Source organism: Protopterus annectens, chromosome 6.part0 (genome assembly GCF_019279795.1).
Source record: "Protopterus annectens isolate FY-2018-M chromosome 6.part0, PAN1.0, whole genome shotgun sequence".
NCBI classification, from domain to species: domain Eukaryota; kingdom Metazoa; phylum Chordata; order Ceratodontiformes; family Protopteridae; genus Protopterus; species Protopterus annectens.
Window position 1 is genome coordinate 1,716,200,731 of NC_056737.1, and position 22,473 is coordinate 1,716,223,203.

General features: G+C 37.5%; 1 protein-coding gene across 1 annotated transcript in view; it reads right to left on the reverse strand.

Annotated features, from left to right (window-relative positions):
* The window catches only part of CDK15 (cyclin dependent kinase 15), a 1,846,298-nt gene that overhangs the window by 823,706 nt on the left and 1,000,119 nt on the right, over window positions 1-22,473 (reverse strand). The window contains exon 7 of the mRNA XM_044075109.1: window positions 5,681-5,743. Within this exon, the coding sequence (XP_043931044.1) occupies window positions 5,681-5,743 (63 nt within the window). The remainder of the gene's footprint in view (window positions 1-5,680; window positions 5,744-22,473) is intronic.

Genomic DNA, 22,473 nt, shown 5'->3' on the forward strand with positions numbered 1-22,473 from the left:
AGACAGCGTCTTACTGTGAGGCGACAACGCTACCGCAGCGCCACCACTATAATTGCATGCTTAAAATCAACAAATGTTCAAAACTGTATTTAAAATGAAGAAATAAATCTTTCCTTTTTGTTTTCTGAGTTAATCCTTATAATCGTTTTCTCAGCTATAAAATCATGCAGCTGATGGCATACAATAGTTGTGCCACTTACAGAAAGTAAAGTCATCAGTGAACAGGACAGTTTGAGTATATTATATGGCATAGTAACTGTTTGGTTATGGTGGAATCTATGACAATTCTTTTGGTCGTTGTAGACTGTAAAAAGTGTCCAAAATGGCAGACAAGAATCATCAAAAATTATCCTCACCAAACTGAGGAAACCTTAAATTAAATGAACTCTTCCTGACTACTAAATATCCAGTGTTGTGCTAGTTACTTATAAAAGTATTAAGTTACTATTACTAGGTACTTTTAAGTGAAAGTAATGTTACGATTACTTATTACTTTTCTAAAAAAGTACTATATTACTACTACTAGTTACTAACTAAAGTAACTAGTTACTGTTGAGTTACTTTTACATAAGTATAGTTTATCAATTCTCATATTCAGATTTACTCACATAGTACTTGTGTGTGAGGAATGCATGCTTACTGCACATGAATCCGAGTGTATTAAAGTTGTATACACAGTGTTACAATAATGATGAATAGCATTTCACAGTTTATAAAGTCCCACAGACTAATCTTTATAGTTAGAGAGTCACAATTTAATACTTAAACCAAAGTACGCACAGCCAGAAACACAAGACCCATAACAAGTTACAACTCATCAAATTTTCAACAATATACATTAGGCTAATCTGCTACAACTAATGGTGAGGGCGCAAAAATGCTTACAGAAAATGTCATATATGTCTAACACAACTGTTAACACAACAACTTCAACCAAAATATCTCTTTATATAACTATTCACAATGACTACACATTTCTGTTGGCTCGAAGAGCAACTTTTTAAAGTGTTCGTCAGTGAGTCTATTTCTTCTTGTAGTCAGAACTTGTCCATCAAGACTGAACAGGTGTTCAACAGGTGCTCTACTGACTATAGGGTAACTATTGAGAGAAGACAGTTCTCTGGAAGGGTCAGCCAGATACATGTCCATCTGAGAAGATATGCTGACATTGGCTGGCATCGACTCTTTGAAGCCAAAGAAGTTGTCTTCGGCAGTTAATGCAGAAGCTTCAGATGACCCATGTGCAGGTTCATCCACTTTCTGCATGGCATCAAAGAACAGAGCCTTGCCTCTGAGTTTCTGCTCTTCACTGTTCATCCATCGGAAATGGAACTGCAGATGCACTATGCTAGCCAGAATGAGCTCTTCATGCTCTACAAGGTGACTGAACCGAGCCTCAATGCCTGTAAGAAGAGCATCAACTAGCGTCACAACAAGCTTCACAGACTGCCTGATTTCGGACTTGTTTTTCAGGCATGTAATGGTGGGGATCAGGATTCCCATGAAGCTTTTCAGCTCTGATTGTAGGATGTTCAGAGCCATTGCCAGGAGCTGCATTGCTTGCACAAACTCGGCAACAAAGGTAATTTCTGCAGGCTTGAAGATGGCAATTTCAATCTGTTCACATATCTCATTCAGTAAGCCTTCACACTGAGTTGCAATGAGATGAATTCTTTCCATCATGTAGAAAGAGAGATTCCACCGTGTCATATTGGGAATAATCAATACTAGATCACACTTATTTCGAGCTACCTCAGCAGCTTGGCTGCTATAACTAATCTTGTTCCAAGCAGCATAGCATTTGGCGATGGTGCTTCTCATGATCGTTTTATACTGTGCATCATTACAAGCAGATTCAGCATCTTGCACAGCAACTAGATTCAATGTGCGTGCAGAACATCTCAGATGGGGAGGCAGTGAATAGGTGTTCTCGCTTTGCCCTGACTGACTCAGCATGGTTGTCATGCTGTTGTAAATCACTTCACCATCATCATCCTTATCTTGGGACAGAATGCTTGTAGCCTCAGATCTCTCACATTCCGGGAAGACAGTGAAAGCCTTTACAAAATGGCTGCCATTCTCGGTAATTATTCCACACACCTTTTGATCTATCTTGTACTTGATGGGAATGCTCTCAAGAGTTGATGATATGCGATCATATGCATGCCCCCCTGTAATCTGCAGCATGACAAGCAGCTGATTTCTCTGAAGTTGTGTCACAGTCGATCCAGTGGGCAGTGGCACCAAAGAAACCACGATTCTGATGCGTCCAAATGTCTGCCGTAATGTGCTACATACTATCAACATTCATGCTGGAAGAAGCTGCAGGCATGTTCTTATCATTCGTAAGCATACATAGCAGTACTTTTCTATAAGATCATATATCTGGCAAATCTCTGTGGTTTTCCTTAAAGTTAAATCACTGTCTCAAAGCAAAATCTTTCTCACTGCATCATTATTAACACCACACACAAGCTTGTCTTTTATCAACTCATCTCTCAGATGAGAAAATCTGCACGTTTTTGACTTGTTTCTCAAGTCAGTTATATATGTTGCAAAAGTTTCACCAGGCTTTTGATCTCATGTAAAATAGTGCCTTTCCACTGTAATATTCGTTTGAGGGTTGCGCATTTCTCTAAATTTACATTTTAAGCACTCAGAGTCTTCTCGCGTTTCATCCTGTACCACAATATGGCAGTCTTCCTCCTTCTCTGCATAAACAGCAGATACATACACAAATGTATGTTCTCTCTCAATGGCTTCAGAACCAGCTAAATTGAGCAGAATAAATGCTTTTGTATATGCATCTTTATAAGAAAAAGCAGCCTGTATGAAAATATCATATTCTTGCTCAAACACTCTCCAGTTTTCAGCAATATTATTATCAAACACAAGTGGATCAGGTCTGTAAAATCCCTCTGCCATGCCATATAAATGTCAAACACACACCAGGTACTCTTTGAAATAACTGTACTCTTTGAAAAGACTGTACTGTAATACTGCACACACTGCCAACACTATACTTTGAATAGCTTTAGTTAATGCAAAAAAGTAGTACATTACAGAAAATTACACTTGTTTTCTCTTTTTTGAACATTTTATATGATTTGAATATTGTTTCAAATGTTTTTTCAAGTATTTTTTTCAATATGTCGCAATTTTGACTATTTTGTTTAGTCAGCAATTGGTTTTGAATGCTTTGCTTTATATTCATTGAGGGAAAAATCATTTAAATGAGTTTAAGAACCTGGAAATGACCTGTTTATGAGTCATTTGTAAGTCATTTGAGCCACTCTTGTATGTTCCTCCATTTCTGACTGTGCGCCTCATGGTTTTAAGAAGTTTTGACTTTGGATCCCATTCTGACAACATCACTCGTCTTGTGTATTCAAATAAGATGACAAGGCTAGGGTGCTCATTTAAAATATTTATTACACACAAACACATCATGATGGATGACTGGAACATAAAACTTAAACTAGCTAACCGACTGACTGCTGCATGCATACATGCTTTCACTCCAGCTGCTTACACGAAATGGCACTCTGCTTGCATGTGCGCAGTACTTTTATGCATGTGCCCATGAACTACTGTGGCTTTAAAAGTACAACATACACACTATGATCTACACTCCCTGTGTTCAAGTGGGTTTCTTCAGAGTGTTCCGGTTTCCTCCCACATTCCCAAGACATGCTGCAGGTGGATTAGACATTCTATATTGGCTCTAGGTGTGAGTGTGTGCATGCGTGTGCCTTCTGAAGAAGTTTGAGTGCTGGGCTGGCAACTCAACAATATAAAACTCCACTGCCACTTGTTCTGCAGACTGATGATCCACCGTGGTGATCCCTAATGGGCACAGCTGAAAGGAGAAGATGGCAACTAGTCTTTATAGCTAGAGAGTCACAGATAATAATTAAACCAAACCAGCCAGCAGTACAAGACCTGTAAAAACCTATCATACTTTGTCTATTTTCAGCAACTAAATATCAAAACCTGAAAAGAATTTTAAGTAGAATATAACAAAATATTGTCAAGAATAAAAAGTTGGTCGATCATAGATCCACTTGAAGAGTCCTGCTTGGTGCAGTGTGTTGGGGCATTGAGTGCTCAACTGATGAGTGATAAGTTTGATTCTGAATGATGGTGGTATGAAAAACCAATGCCATTTATTATACTGCAAGGTAGAGATATGTTCTCAAACAGGCTAGAATTGTCCCAGTGTTAGGGGATGTTTTAGTGGGTGAGAGTCTCACAGTACCAGGGCAGGGCTAGAGTCTGGTCATCATTAGCTTTCACCTCCTTTTAGTGCTAAAAAAATTAAGTAAATTTTGCTCCAGACTAATTCTAATGATCTATTATGAATACTACGTGCTATGAGTTGTGCCAACATTATGTTGTAATTTTTTGTCCAGAATGCCACTTCAAAGTGTCTATTACCTCCTAACATCTGATTACTATCCATACTAAATAGGGACCCCGGAAGTTTTACATCACTCTTTAAGAGGCTATATATCACCCATGTTGAGAACCACTGGTTTAAGCAAAAGTAACTCGAAAGCAACTCACATTTAAGTTACTAGTTACTAAAAAGTAATATACTAATATTACTAGTTACTATTTTGAAAAAGTAACTAGTTATATTACTAGTTACTAGAAATTGTAATATATTACAGTAATACATTACTTATTGTAATATATTACTTCCATCACTGTAAATATCTTTATGTGCTCCAAATAAATTAATATACTAAAAAGTTATGTTTAATAAAACAAATCTTCTATCATCTATCTTGCCATACATTCTATCTGCAGAACTTTACAGAAGTCACTCTGTCACTAATAGAATTAGAAGAATATTTAAAAACTACCTCAGACTTTCCTTCAATTACATTTACATACTATCTATGCAAAAGCATTTGCAAAGTGTTTCAGTGGCTTTCAAAGCCAGTAAAACAGTTTGCACTTTTTTATTTTCTTTTGTAACTGGTATTACACAGTGTAGGTAAAACTCCATGCACTACAAAGAGGGATGATCAGGTCTCACCGATCCAAATAAATTATTGTGTGTTCCTGATGTGGTTACAATCGGAGACCTGATCATAACCTTATATATTTTTGCATTTAATGATTTTAGCAAACTACCTTTAATATGTCACCCATTTTCAAAGCACAATAATGTTATCCAGAGTGGGTATTAAAGTGAAATAGCAGACCTTCCATGGTTGGAGAGGCCTGATCCCACCCTGGGTGGCCTATTTCGCTGTCATTCCCACCCTGTTGAGCATTACTGTTTGCATAAATACTTACTGAAACATAAACGATCAACTACTAACTGCTCTCAGTCTTCAGGAATTTACAGTTGTTGCCCAAACCATTTGATTATAATAAGGAAAACATGTTTATCTTTCTAAGCTTTTAAAAAAATAATAAATTTTAATTCACTCTTAAAACAATTCATTTGCTTAGAAACAGTTCTGTCTGCATGTATTTGTATGATCAAACGAGTGTTAGGTCTTGAACTGCTTGATATGACTGTGAAACAGAAAACAAGAAAGGACAGAAATGTATTGATGAAACAATGCACCGTATACCTCCAAACTTTATTACAGTAATCACAAACCAAAATATAAGATGCAGCACAGAAATAGACAGACAGAAAAGAAGTAATAATAAAACTCACCTTCACATTATGTGGATGGAGTCCTCCAGGGTGCTGGACCATGTATTGTGCTAGGTCTGTGTGCTGAAGGAGAATAAACATAGAATGTCTTAAATTACCAACATTTTTAAAACATGATGTTTTATTGTAAAATAAGCTAAATGAACATACTCTAGAAATTGCATGTCTTTATTATTTAAATTACGAAGTTTTGTTCCTCCTGCACAGGTAAATGGTTTCAGCTGCCAGTACTACTCTAATTATATGGTGTTAAATTAGTTCTGCAACCCATAAGGGCATTCCTGCATTCTGCAACTAGAGGCAGGGTTAACCAGGCATACTGTTTGTAAACCAAGCTGTACAAATTAATAATCAAGATATCTCATCTTCAAATACCCAAAAAAGAAATTCAGAGAGTACAAATGAATCTGCAAATAAAATAAATCCAGAGGATTATACTGTTGAAATATTTTCATAAGTACTATATCTTTAATTCCATATTTAGGAAAAATACCAACAAAAGTGCAGGTGCTCCTTCAGCAAGGGAGGAAATAATAGTCTGAAAGATGGTGCGCCATTCCAAAACAACTTGGCTACACTGCTAACCTCAAGGAACAGGAAAAGGGCTACCATAATCAGTTAACCATGTTTATTACAGTGTTCCATCACAATTTCACTGTTACCTTAAGCATTACAGCATGTGGTGCCTGCAGCACTGTCTTCTACTTTTTTTTTCTTATTGGTGCTTGTTTTACAATGCCAAGTTGAAAGTAAAATCCTGCATAAAAAATATATTTCCCTACACTGCATCACTAATATGTTCATTGAAATTTACCATTGGTGATGTCAACTTACGGAGTGTGTGTGAGAGCATCCATAGACTTTAATAGCTGCACTACCATCTATGCATGGATCCCCTTCCATTTAAGAATATGGATATATCCCACACTATTTCTAACCTGACATTAGTGAAGGATTCAGTAAAAGTATGTGCGCATATTGCTAACAAAAGGTTTACAAAGCTTTTTATTTAGAAACTGTTAACATAATTTTGATAAGATGGGGTGGAAAATACATTGCTTAAGTTTCTGAAAGAGCTCCAATACTGGCTTAATTTGATTATATGCCTCAATAGCTAGCCTGCAATTTCCAGCACAAAGATACCCCCACCCAAGGTCTTTTATGCAAGACTTGGAGAGGTATAGAACTGTGAGTAACTAGCTTTTCATCAAAAAGGAAGAGAATTACTCCAATTTTGCTTAAATATTTAAGTTGTACTTATAGTGACCTGTGTGGTTATACTTCTTTGCACTTTATGCTTTTCCACATGTTTTAGCCATAAACGTTATCTGTTTCTATTTTTTAGTTTGTTCTGGGACCTTAGACTTATATTTTAATTTGCAGTTATGGGAAGGTTGTGTTTCTACATTATTTGTCATTTCTATTTCCATAAGTAGAACTACTGAATTACTTGTAAAAGCTATCCATTTGTGTCTTAAACCCACAGGGCCATAGTCTTATAGTTTAATTCACATTTGTGGCAGTACTGTGTACTACTGCAGGATTTGATCCTTAGGAATTTATTACTGCATTTGTTTCATTAACAGTGTTACTGGTAAATTTCTGCATAGTCTGTTACCTTAAACTGTAGTAGTGAGAAAATTGTCTCCGCTCCAGTTTGTGCTTCATTGCTTTTATATTCTGCTTATCATTTATCTGTTTACAGTTGCATTCTGCATCTGCTCTATCCCTCACTAACACATTAAGATAACATTTCTGAAAGATCTCTAATATTGGCTTTGTTGAAATGGATGCTTCTCTAGCTAGCCTGCTTGTTCCTTGAAAAAATATTCTCAACCCTTCTATACTTTTGTTGTGGTGGTTTTATAAGGCTCTGCCTCTGGCCTCCACCCGTTATGGTAATCTGATTTCCAAAGTGCCTCCCTCCTCTTTCATTGCTATTGTCTGCTGTATAAGGTTTTCATGTACTCTTTCTTCCCACCCCTTGTTTTCCATAGATCCAGGATACTGAGTGCCCACTTAGCGAACCAGTATTGCTCCTAAGTAAACCTCCATTACTACATATTGTCTCCTGCTATTTTCCTAGAGCTTAGCAAAGCTTGGAGTCCTAGCCTGTGTTCTAGAAGTGTTTTACTGGTATCCAGTGCCAACCAGGCAAAGTTTGATTGCTAAATTGCACTTGCTTAAGTTATTTTCAGCGATTGCTACTGTTTCTTGCTTTTAGTTGTGCATATCACTGCACTTTTTCTAAAAAAATGCTGTTCCCTTCAATGCTACTGCTGTAAGACTATCTTGAAACTGCCTTCAGCAAGGGATTTCCAGCTAGCTGTTTAATTGGCTTGTGGTAACATTCCACTTGTGGGTCTCTTCTACAGTGTTTTACATTAGGAGGCCAGGGTTTATTCATCTTGTAGCAGGAGATATTTGCCTAGTCTATCTGACTTGGAAAATACACAAAAAGATTCATAGTTTAGCCATTTTATTGGCCAGAGAGTTCATTAGTCAGTTTTCTGTTTTTTTCTGTGCTGCTATAAAATTTGTGCATTTGCATGGGTTAGATGTACCCTATACAGTAGCAAACACCTAGAAAGCAAATTTTCATGTTAAAACAGTTCCCTGTAAAGCAGCAATATGGAACAAATATCTTGCGTGCTGACAAGCTTACAGCAGCTACTTGGGCATGGAGTGGCAATGCCTACAGGTTTAGTAGAATTCAGTATTGTGTAAATGTTGAGGTTAGTAGCATTTAGTATAGTTTAACATAATCTATCCCAATAAAACACCCTTATTAGTCTGCACCAACAAGGCATCCTTAATAATCTTGCAACCCCAATACCCCACCCCCTTGTAGCTCACCAATTAAAGGACTGGGCAGTATGGATATGCCATTTCCTGACTTGTCTGTAGCCAGCTTGGTGAATATGGAAATCCTGAGACAATGTAGCAATTGTCTCATGTTTACCAACAACCATTTAATCCTTAAAGAAGCAGATACAGTATGTGAGAAGTGTATTTATACAATAGCAGTGGAGGCGAAACACTCGCATACAAGTACATATCAGGCTGTCAAAACAGCACACAAAACACCTGCCTCACATAGCACACAACATACACACACACACACACACACACACACACACTAATGTATGCTGAGGCACTTAAAAGCAATCCTCCTAAACAAAAAAGATGTCCTAGACCACCTGTTGTCAAAGCTATGGCTCAGCAAATCCAAAGTCACGCAGAAAAAAACAAAACCTAACACCTCACATACTCTCACTCATAGTGGAACCCTAAACACTCTAAGGCAAGCAAACACATTTCCCAGCACACCCATCACAGGGGACTCCATTGTAAGATACACTGATGCCTTTCTAACCAAGATGAGCAAGGAGAAGATAACTGTTAGCTGCTTATCTGGAGCCAGGATCCACCAAATTATATGCATAGTGACATCATTACGCCAGAGGAAACAGTATGATTCCATCATAGTCCATGTAAGTGTAAATGATCGGAGATGTACCTCCCTGTACTATACAAAGAGAGACATTATTGAGCTTTCGGACCATGAGTCTCAGGCTGGTATGAGCCTAGCACTGAGAAGTATATTATCATTACCTAGGATGATGCTACAATATGAGCAAAAATTATTGATTTTAACAACTGGCTGCCTTTCTGGTGTCATTCTAAGGGGATCCAATATTTGTCAACATAGGAGCACATGGTTAACAGACCACATTGCTTTACCAAGGAAGGTCTGTACCTTTCCCCTCTAGGCTGTTGAATACTGGCTAAAACTTTATCTACCCAACAGTGTCTATTTTAGGCAATCATAAATTGACACATCCTATCAACATAGCAAAATCAACTCAACTAAACCTAAAGGTGTTACTGCTCAATGCCAAGAGCCTAAATAAAAAAAAAAAAAAAAAAAAACTAAACTCCCTCCAAGCCCTCCTCACACTCAAGAATATAGATATCTGTGCAGTTACCAAGATATGGTTTAAAACTGCAGAGAGTACCCTGGCAGTGCAAGGTTTCAGTATCTTCCACACCTTTAGACCAATAGCTGCACAGACAAGGGCTAAAGGTGGTAGTGTGTCAATATACAGCAGGTAACAAGCATACCTCTAGGGTGGTCAAACGGATGACATGTTAGAGTTCCTCCTTGTGCAGATCACCATAGACAAAATCTCATACCATATCCTAGACAGCTATAGGTCACCCTCCATGTCCCAATAAGTTCATAATATATACTTGGACCTACTGGAAACACTTAACATCTGACCTATGACCCTACACAAGTGAGAATTTAATAACCCCTCTATAGCCTGGGAATTGTACAAGGTCTCAAATATACAGGCATGAAGATTCCTGGACTTTGGAAATAAAAACATTCTTGACCAAATAATGCACATGCCCACTGGAGGATCCAACATACTGGACCTCATGCTAACAAAAATGGAAGAGTGCTGCAACCCCCCTAAAAATGTCTTGTCCTCCTTGGTAAGGTCTGACTATAAAGCTGTCTCCTTCAAAATCAAAATCAGCTCTGTAATCTATTAAAACCAGTAGCAGTTAAGAACTATTCTAAGGCAAACTACCTTTTATTAAGTGAAGGGTTGTCAAAATTCAATGCCCCTCCAAATCCTGAAAAGACACTACCCTGTGCTGAATTGATCTCAGAATCTCTGTACAGCCATGTCAATAGCAGCTGCTGTACCTACAAAAAATAAGTCCGGGGCTAGCTCTAGAAACAAACCACTCTGGTGGCATCCCAAGAAAAACAAGCTATACAACAAAAGGAAAAAATATGGAAAACTCATGAACGGTAATATCTATAAAGATAAAAAACTCTCTCATCAAACAAAATAGCAACTAAAAGGGGTAATTAGGTCAAGAAAAGCCAATTTTTAGTTTAAGATAGCCTACCAGGTGAAAGATAAACATAAGGTCTTCTTCAGCTATGTCAGAAACCTGCAGGGCAGCACACAGCAATGAGCTTATCTGGTGGTTAATGGTACCACATTCACTGAGCCTGGTGATATAGCAAGTCTGTTAGTGGACAAATTCAGTTCCAACTTTACCCCCCCTTACCCCCAACCATCCCCCAAAATACCGTCAAACATAAACTCTCCAGCTATAACTAGGAAGCATGCACTGGCTCTGCTCACTAACGCCAAGAACACAACCTCAACAGACCCTGAAAACATCCCAGGATGCCCCCTGAATAGTTTAAAAAATGACTTATCAGGCCCCTGGAATCATTATTTAACTGTAGTCTTAAAGCAGAATTTGTACCATTTGAATGGAGGACTGTGACTGTCATCCTCTTCAACAGATCCTGGAAACTAGTCATATTTTCAAAGCCATGGAAAGAAGTATCATGGAAATGATCAATAAGGACATAGGAGACCTCCAGACACTGGAGCATTCCCAGTTTGGCTTTGTCAAAGGAAGCTCATGCCTACTGACTCTGGTAGGGTTCATTGAAAAGGTCACTAAGGCAATGGATGAGGGGAAAACAGTGCATACTGCCTACCTAGATGTGGTTAAAGCATTTGACACAATACTCCACTCAGACATTGTCAACAAACTTACAGAACTAGGTATAACTCCCTTTATAATACGCTGGACAGTTAGCTGGCTCACTGATAGGACCCAGTAGGTTAGAAATGGTGAGGCCACCTACACAAAAAGGATGGTCACCATTGGAGTCCCCCAGGGCTGTCAAAGCCAGTGTGAAAGGCCACTGGCTAACAAAGTTGGCAGATGATTGCAAATTGGGAGCAGTCACTGAATTCCCCTCAAGATGACAGCACCCTTCAGGAAGGTCTAATACAGACAAAGGCTTGGTGCCAAAGCCATGACTTAAAATTCAGAACAAAGAAATGCATTATAATACCTTTTGGGAGGTGTACCATCCTGGGAAACTACATCATCAATAAAAAACTTAAAAGTCGATTCACTAGTCAGGGATATGGGAGCTCATATAGATAGTAACCTAGCCTTTGGCCAGCATATGTCCAAGGGAGTAAGAAAACCCTTCTATGTTGCTCAGCTTATAAGCAAGGGCATGGCGTCTAGGTCCAGGACCAAAGAGGTTATCATACCACTGTACTCTACCCTCATCAGACCCATCATAGAGTATAATGCCTCCTTTGGGATTCACCTGCCAGGTCCATGTATTAGATGAAACACCCGCAAAGGTTCCTTACAAAAAGAATATGTGGAATAAACATAATGTCCTACACTGATCACCTCAAAGCCCTTTTTCTTTACTGTGTATCATACAGACTTCTGAGAGGTGATCTTTGCCTAGCATACAAGGCATCTCTGTGCTATGTTTTGATGAACTTTCACACACCTGCAAAACAAACAGCACTAGAACTACCTGCTTTAATGACCTAAATGTTTCTTGCAACATAAATAGGACATGTTAGAGCGACAGATATGTTTCTCAGAGTATTACCATTCTCTGTAACAGGGTCCCCATCCATGTGAAGCAGAGTTCCTCCCTATCCCATTTTAAGTGCAACTTGGTCCAATGGATAGTTAATTGGAAATTCACCACTGGTCTGGCATCTAGATCTCTGATGGATAAAGGCAGTTTGTAAATCACCCCCTATATAAATAAAATATATGGGGCACATTTGGGTTGCACAGCTATGGTTATAAGGGCCCTAGTGGTCTTTAGCCTAGTATACACCTATGAACCTATTAACAATTGTAGCTCTTTAGTTACAAAGTGCCATGATGTACATTAAAACTGTAATGTAACAGTTTTAGATGACAGTTATTTTTTACAAACATAAAACTACAAACATCAGTGAGCGAGCAGAAATAAATAATCTGTTAAGCCTGGAAGACTTATGTAGGTATAAACCTGCAACTCTCCCTCCCCCCAGATCTGCCCTTTCCCCAACATACCCTCTCCTAATCATCAGACAATAGTAATTAAACTCTTTATCTCGCATTCCCAGAGGTTATGTAGGACTGATGATGTCATTAAAAAAAGAGTACTGTGTGTTACAGAAATGCTGTGAACCTTTTAATTAAAAGTCAATATTTGTCCTGAGGAGTTATGTGAAATGAAGTTAAGACCCTGCGCAAACAAAATTAACTTGCAGTCTCTTATATTATTCCCTGACTAACATTTAATGAACTGCATGTCTGAACCAGGCAAAGTCTTCTCCATGGTCAGGGAATCAGATAACAAAGATGCACTGCTAAATGTCAATACATACATTCATTAGTGTCTCATTATTATAGAATGTGGATGAATTTCACTTAACATATAAATTCAATACTTTACTGACTTGTTTCTACAGGAAATTGGTTCTCAGTGTGCTTGACAGATCATAATTGATTTAATGCTCTAAGATAAGAGCACACATAAGAGGTCATAAGCTTCTAATCAATCGATTTGTCCTTTTCCTAAACAACTGGACCACATCTTCTTTTTATTGTAAAACTTGGAATTTAGAACATATGATTTTAAGCAAATGAAGAAAACGAACACCATGAGATAAAATGCATCCAGCTCAAAGACTTGACTAATTTCAACTGATATGTGGCCTTGTCCATGCTGGCATTTATGATGATACTGCAAGTACAATTTAGTTATAAATTATAATTGATTACTATACAGTTAAGCTTTAGAAAATGCAAATAAATTGCTGTCACCTTATATTATGTGAATAAACTGGATTTTTATAGCATTCAGGTGCATAAATGAATCATCTTTTTCCTAAAGCCACATTGCAGACTCATTTACTGTTACAAGAAACACATGTTACAGAGCAGACAATCACAGTAATCTGGTAGCTGGCACGTATGCTTAACACTGTAAGCTGTAGTTCCTGTGGTACTGTCAGTGATTCTTTCAGCCCTCCTTTGCCTGCGGAATGACCTTCTGCAAGTCACTTAACCAGACTGTGTTTGGGGGCAACTGAGAATTTGGACAAAACTACTGTCTATGAACCTTTAGGCATTTAGAAGTGGCTTAGAGGCTTTTTTAATATAAGGGCTATAGACTACCATGGGGGATGTAAGACTAGGATTCTCACATATCAGTAGCCTAATAAATAGTTATGAAACACTCATTTTATTCCATCTGACAGGCTGGGGGTTTAACATGTTTTCCTGATTTAGTAAAAGTACTACTTTGTGACATATTCACATCAGAATCAGATGAAAATGTTGAAATAATTATAAATAGCAGTTCTGTGCCATTTTCTTTTCTCAGATTATTTTAAATGTCATCTCCTGGAATATCTCTGTTGTCTTCAGCAGATGTTTCCTGTTTCTTCTATAATATCTTCATCTGGTTCATGAAAAAAAAAAGATTTTGGTTGCAGCACTGCACCTGTTTGCCACACAGGACCCCACAGAATCCTATAATTCTTCCTTTCCAGTTGAACCAGTAGCTCTCATATTTGCCTGACATAAATGCATGTCTGATTATAATGATTTTTCCTTTAGACTCTCTTGGATTTAAACCTTCTTCAAAGTAGTCAACAGGATAGTAGAGTTTGAGAATTTGGACTTCAGTCTATGATCCATAAATATTTAAGCTTAAGTGATCACATTTTTTCATAATGGTGCATAATAATGTCAAAGTTATACATTGCAATGCTCTCTAATACTCCTCCAAGACAGAAGCCCAAGGTCCACAACCGTCTGTCCCAAATCTTTAAAAACATAAGTGCAACCACTCTATACTCAAACTATTTGTAATGCTGTTGAAAGGGTTTTCGCAGGCCCCCCCCCCCTGCACTCTTCCCAGCATTATAATGCTGTACTTCCTATACTTCTGTTACTCATATATATTAAAGCAGAGATCACTGTACTATGGGATGAGTAACACTCCAGCACAAGGAAAATCTCATCATTGTTACACATTTCTTACATTTTTCACTTCAGTGATCAATGTTATCAGACTTGTACTTGCAAGTCTCACACAACCAGTCCATTATGGTCACTACCTCTCTTTATCTCTCTCTCTCTTTAAGTCAATGGGACATTTGTAGACACAGTCCACTGTCCAGGTGAACAGGATCACATATGAAATGAACAAAACATATTTACAGATACAAGGATATGCTACTGAAATGCTTCTGTTATTGCTTTGTACTATTTAAACAACTTTTATTTTTGTACAGTCATTTCTAGTTGATTATTTCAAAGGTAATATCATGGAGACAGTTGGAGTAAGTGTATATGTTATAATTCCTCTTCTCAACAAAACAACCAAATTCTGTAATTACAAAATGATTACCTTAGACTGACACAACATTAACCAGTATGTCATGCTCTGTGAAAATTGACTATGATACAGTAATGACATTTATGCTTGTAGTACCACTCAGCCCAGTGATCCCGTAAAATTTAGAATAATAGTCCATTTGCAATAAATAAAGTACAGATGCTGAAAAAGATTTGTACTGCCTTTCGACCACAGTCTTTCAGGAAAACAGTCTGACAATAAAGCTTCTGTATGAATACGTCTTTGGTGGAAATTTAAAAAAGCACAGTATAATACCATATTTACCCTGTGTTGCAAACTCTAGCCAGTAAAGAATATCTCTAGTTCTTTCCATGCATTTGACTGCTCCCTGGTGTGACTCATGAATTTTGACATCTTTTATCTCAGCTGCATAGGCACAGTAAGATTCTAAACTTTAAAAATAAAATCTGATCTCATCTTTAAATGTCCAGTAGGCCAGAATGTACTTAAGAGCAACACTTTTCCACTGAGGTTATATTTTTTATTAATAATTCTTTTGGCAAATTAATTTCAGGATATTCTGAAGTAGCTTTTCAAACTCTCTGAGTTTTTGTTACGTTATGTGCAACTGAGTTGTTTAGAACACTAATCATATTTGACCAACTGCAGGCTCAACCCAGGAAGCAAAATAGCAAAACATCAGATACAAACAGAGTATACATAAAGAGAAATAGTGTTGAAGTACACAGTCAGAATCCATTTATCTTTTAATTGCCCCCCCAAAAAACAAATTATTCTACTCCTCTATGTAATAAACAGCTCAACTTATCGGCTAAGTTAATTTGTCCGTCTGACTTCTAAATTACCTTAAACCCAAATAACTAGTGCCATAATCATGGGCTGAAACTAAATATTAAAAAATGCATTATTGTATCCTTTTGGAAGTCATCTACCCCAGGGAACTACTACACTAACAATACGCCCCAAGACTTGACCCAGCTGAAAGGGGTTTAGAAACTTATGTGGGCAGTGGCCTAAATTTTGGTCAACACGTGCCTATTGTTGTAAGAAAGTCCTTCTATATTGCACAGCTTATAAATAAAGGGATAGTGTCTAGATCTAGAGATGTCATTGTTCCCCTTTACGCAGCCAGCATTAGGCCAGCCATTGAATATACCCCCTTTGGTGTGTATCTGTCTGTACACATGCAATAACTGGAACAATCACAGAGATGCCTTTACTAGAAGGATATAAGGCCTAAACAACATATCTTGCATGGACTGACTCAAACCCCTGTCACCATAGTCAGTAACCTACCGACTGCTAAGTGGTGACCTGTGTTTGGCATGCAAGGCATCTTCTGACCCAGTACTGATGGATTTACTGCACATCACAAATACTCCATCTAGGGATTTAAACCTCTTCTGCAAGATCAACATAATGATTTGTAGGCACAGATATATCTTGCAGAGGATACTGCTGTGGAACAGACTCCCCATCCACATAAAACAAAGTTCATCCCTGTCCATATTCAACTGCAATTTAGATCTATGGATGAGAAACAGAAATTTTACCCCATGATTGCCTCCTGTATGACTAATGGACAGAGGCAACTCCTAAATGCTTTACCCCTTGCATGGGCCCCCTCCCATTATTTAAAATATGATCACAGTTATTGTCATTAGGGGTGATATATAATTATTGGCCATGGAATGATTAAGGTCAATCTATAACCAAATGGGATAGGTTATTTCAAGCACAAAAGGGGAAAATGGCTAGGCTGAAAATGGCCCCCAAGGGCAGCTAGCCTAGTACTACCTATGAACCTATAATACTAAGAAAAGGAACAAGGCTTTGAGATAGTTTGTAGTTTAGGTCATTGATTTGTTTAGTAAGACAGAATTGTGGTCATTCCAGTTGTGGCAAGTGTTTGGGCACATGCATACATACTGAAATGGACATTGTATTCAATGGCTGGCCTAATGAGTGCTGAGTACAGTGGAACACTTACATCCCTGGACCTGGATGCAGTACCTTTAGATAAAAGTTGTGTGATGAAAAATAGCTTTCTTACAATATTAGATACATGGAGACAGGAAGAAGACAAGAGAAAACAAGGCTGTTTAGTGAAGAGATGGATGGATTATGTATAAGAATACATGTGACAGCAAGAAATAAATATCAAAGAAGGTGGGAGAGTAGCAAAGAAAATGGGAAAAGGAGTATTGATGACAATGAAAATGATGAGTGGATACATGGTGATCAAGGGTCACTACTGACATGGGTTCCCAGATCCCTAATTACAGTATCAGTTTTGGAGTTTTGTCAATATGATAGTTAAAATTGGAGTCATGCTTGCTGAATGACATGATTATACGCTTCTTGACATTTAGGTTTAGTCCATGGTTTTAACACCAGCTATTGTTTTGGACAGGCCCTCCTGGAGGATGTTGGTGTCCTCTGGGGAGTTTATGATGGCACCAAGTTCATAGATGGCTACAAACTTGAGCAGCCACAAACCCTTAACATTAGCTTTACTCTTTGAAAAGGGAATATCAATGAAGAGTGACCCAAGAATTGAATCCTGAGGTACACTGCTAGTGACAAATATTTTAGAGGAGATATAGCCACCCACCCTAACTTCCTGTGTTTGATTTGTCTGCCAATTTGCTATCCAATGAGTTACATGTGGATTAATATTTAGCTGGGACAGTCTGTCTATGATACCCGAGTACAGGATGGTGTTGAATACTTTTGGATGGTCTAGATAAGTGGTAGGACTGTTTTGCCCTCTTCCATTACTTTGGTATCTTTTTTGAAGAATCAACCAGGTTAAGTAGCCAAGACCTACCCTTGACGAATCCGAATTGGTGTGGATTGAAAGTCTGTGGAATACCTATATCCTTATTTATTCCAAAATGATTCTTTACACGGTCTTACAGATGATACTGGTCAAGTTTATAGGTCTAGAATTATCTGGATCCATTAAAGCCCCACCTTTGTGTCCTTTATTCATTCATCATGAATGCTGTTTTGAGTCTGAAACTGAATAGCTTCTGTAGGGGAACATACAAGTCATGTTTCCGGCTGAAGAGTGGGCAGGCTCGTATGTTATCTGACCCCACAGATGTAGTGTTTGCGGCCTTAGATCACACCTTGACAACTTGCTCTTGAGAGACTTGTGGGATATAGGTGTTGGTATGTAATCATAGAATACTGGAGGGGCTAGAGGGGAGATATTTGAGTAAATTTGTCTGCTAGTAGATTGGCTATGTTCTCTGAGTCTGAGTATGTCTTATCATTTACTATTAAATCTGCAGAGTGTTGGCCATTGTTTCTGAGATATTTAACTTAGTTAAAGAAGGCTTTGTGGTTGTCTTTTACTAGGGGGGCAATGTCTAACTCATACCTGGCTTTGGCTGATTTGATCAGGGTCTGGAGTTCTTTGTTTAGTTTCACAAGGGCATTTTGGCATCTTGAGAATTAGATTTATCTTTGAGTGTAATTATTTAATTTTTTTCTTATACTGTGTTTATATTTGGATTCTACAACAGGGGGTTATTTTTGAATTTGGCACTGTATTTATTTCCGAGAGAGAGAGATGCGTCTATGCAGTAAAGGATTCTGCGTGAGTAGTGAAGTCATCAAGATGGGAGTATGTTTAGGTTTTAGCCAGCTATGAATCATCCACTGATTCATGGAGTCCAGGCAGTCTTCAGAAGTAGTAAAATCTGGTACAGAATCCTGGGTGAAGAGGTAACGTTGATGTTGTCAGGTCAAGACTAATAAAAAACACCTCTCCCTTCCATGATCGTCCTAAGTATAAAAATATATATCTGTATATCTATATCTATATATATAGGTATAGATATCTATATTAACATGCATAGGTATAGATATCTATCTATATAGTCCCCATATAACAAATTTATCATTTACTCGTTCTCTACTCATCTAATCTATATCACCCCCTTTCTTTTGCCCTCTTCTCTCTGTCTTGTAATTCTATATCCTTTTCTCTGGATTTTATATTCAAAACATATTTCTGAATTTAAAACATAATAATTGCATCAACACCATGTCCCTGTCAAATACATTAAGTGCATCTCATATCTTGTACCAATTATGTAATCTTATTGCTACTTTTATTTTTATCTCATCTACATTATGTAATGATGTTAACTACTGCTAGTATTCTCATGTTATGTCTTCTGTACAACTGTTTGTTTTTGTTAAGTTTCAAATTTTTACAAGATTGTGAACTAATTGGAGCTTTTCTCCTTGGGCCTTCACTGAAAATGGGCCTTTGGGTCAGTTGGACTAACCTGGTTAACAAATGTCAAATAAATAAATAAATATATATATATATATATATATATATATATATATATATATATATATATATATACTATGAATAGAAGAGGGGCCCAGATCAAGCTTTGTAGCACCCCATATGCCAAAGTAAAAGGACTAGAAGAAATAAATTGGGAAATCATTTGTTAGAAGTGGCCTGAGAGGTAAGTGGTAAACCAGTCAGAAACAGTGCTAATCAGGCCAGAATAAAATTTCTGGTCATCAGTCAGGATCCACTGGTCCACAGTTTCAAACATTGCTGATTGATCAAGGAGGGTGAAGATCTGATACATGTGATCCTTCACCATTATGAGCTAATTAACAATTCAATTGAGAGCTGTCTTAGTAACGAGCATGTGTCTGAAACAAGATAGTCATGATATGGTAAATGTGAATGCATCTTTGTGTATACTATTTTGTCAGTAACTTTACATGAAAAAGGAAGGTTAGAGACAGGATGACAATTTCCATCATGCTCTGATCAAGTATTGTTTTGGGAGAATTGGGGTTACCAAGAATTCATTTAATAAAAATGGAAAAACTCTATTCACCAAAAAATAGAAAATGAATACATACAGAGATTATTTTAAGATTTTAAGATTTTACAAACCTCACAGGACTAGGAAATATGCTACACTTTGCTGAAAACATGACTGAAACCTCATTTGTGATCTTATTATAGTCACCAATTCAGTCAAGTAAATGTCTGGAGTGCTCACACTGAACAAAGTACATTTTTCTGTGAGGAAATTCAGATTAAAGGACTATCTTATTTTGGAATTCACCCACAAAGATGAATGCAACTTCCTCACAGTGAACAAAGAGACCTTATGGTGGTTCAGAAGGCTGGATTGTGCAGTTCACCAACCACTCAAAGCAGGCCAGTCAGATGGTTTGATATGGCAAAACTTTCACTGAAGAAATGCCTTCTTATGTGAAATTTTTGTTTGATATGCTGAGTAATGTAAATCAAAATAAAGTTGCCACGCTAAAAGTAAAGTCTTCCACCATCTTTGTTCCAATGACCACCAAAATCTACACATCAAACATAGTTCATGATCAAACCATTACTCATGTCAAGCAGTAGATATAAGATGTCCAAAACTGGGATGACAGAAGCCAGAGCATTAGTCAGAACCTTGTTATAGGTAGCAGCACAGCAGATGGTGAGTCTGGATCATAGGAAACCCAAGACAACTGAATCACAAGACCCTCTATGCACATTTATACCATGCCAATACTCAATCTCACGTTGTACCTCCTTTTTCAAGAAGAGCAAAACAGGCCAGCCCCAGAGAAAATTCATGGGGTGGACCATCTGTAAGAAATGGTCCAAAATAGGACTCAGAACAGAGACAGAGGGAAAGAGAGGAAAAGAGAGAGGCTGTAAATTAGGAACGGTTGTATGATTTTCCTGCTGAAGAATGCAAAAAGAGGCACAGCTGCCTGCAAGAACTTTGCAAATTGTATTCCCATCCAGAAAGCCAGTGACAGATACAGCATAGTATATATTTAATTAAAATTAGTTAGGATTTAGACAAGCAGACATTTTGAGCTTGCTGTATATTATCTGTCTGTTCAGAACATTTATTTTAAATTCACTTGCATGATTATTTATGCTTTTAATGTTCAAGTGAAATGCTTCATTTTTCATTTCACGTAAAAAGCTTTCTTATTTAATTTTAAGTACTTGTGCCTGGACTTATGAGCTTATGTGTATTTACATTGAACCTGGTACACTGGCTACTGCCTATAATATGCCTATCATAGATTGTCTGCTCAGAACTAAATGCTACCATTCAAATATTTAAAGGTTGGCTTATTTTAAGCATACCCAGTAATGTGTGTTGTTTTGGTTTGCCAGGGTAGGCTGGTATCAGCATTACTGCAGAGATTGCTGGTACTGGAGAGTTATCACTGCCCCCCCGTTTCTGCATAAGTATGCAAAAAAGACTGTTTTTAGTATTTTAAGGTCCCCGCCAAGTGTCACATTGGGGGATCTGTACACTTCTATCTAGGAAATGCTCTTTAACAACAGACCCGTTCACCACACCAAGACTGCCCATCATGTCTAATGAAGAAATTCCTGTTTGACATTTCTTTTTCTTGCACCCTAACTGGTTAAAACTACATAGTAATAATTGTATAGGAAATAGTTGAATAAGCTAGGGTTTGGGAGAAGTCTGGGGGTTATATAGATGTTCTGATGTGCATTTTACATCCTTTTTCTATTTTTTTTTCAAATTTAGATCCCGTGATGGCCTAGACAAAAATCATGAGTAAGGAAAGAAATTCATCGTTTTTTCATTGAAGAAAAAAGTTGCATTCATGGCTTGATGTTCAAACGTAATAGTAGACCAAAATAAATTGAAAAATGTTTCCCAAGCTTTGTGGACAGATAATTGTATCATTTATAACTCCTTGATCTTATTTAATGTTTAGTTCTGGATTCTCTTCCTAGGGTGCAGGTGCCTCTCCTTTGGGTCTGTTTTAGCCATAGCAAGAATAGTAGTCACAAAGAACTGGAAATTTAAAACTACTCGTTCTTTCACTGAATTCATACATACAATGTCAACTGCCAAAATGAGAACTTTGAATATTACTCACCAGTTTAAATGTTGGTTAAAATTAAGTAATTTACTTGATAAATTTTAATGATTTAGGTTTTTGTGTTGTGAACATTTGTAAATAGTTGTGTTTTTGCTCCATTTATCTTTAAATAATTTTATACAATCTTTGTTTTAAAATTAATAAAAAGTTGTTTTAAAAAAATAAACTAAGAAGACAAATACTTGGGGGATACATAAATCCTGTCTGGGAACAGTGACTACCTCCCTACCCCCTCAAAAAGACAGCCACCTTCTATCCATCCCTCTGGTGTTTGATTAGGATGAGAGCGAAGGTACAAAAGGTCACATTCATATATTTCAAGTGGCTGCTGTTATACATATCCACAGCATGGCTCATCGCCCCTACACTGAAAAGGCAATCCTTCCTGTGTACCCTGGACTGGGGAAAAACTGAAAGAACAAACAGAGCAGGATACAGTAAAGTAGTGCAGGCTATTGTCTTTGTATATACACAAACAGCATGTCTTCTTACCCCTACAGACAAAAGACAGCCACCTGTATAGGTATCTGAAGTCTGACTGTGATGAATGTGATAAAGAATGATTTCAATAATGTAATACAATTTGTCTCTAGACAGTACTCTG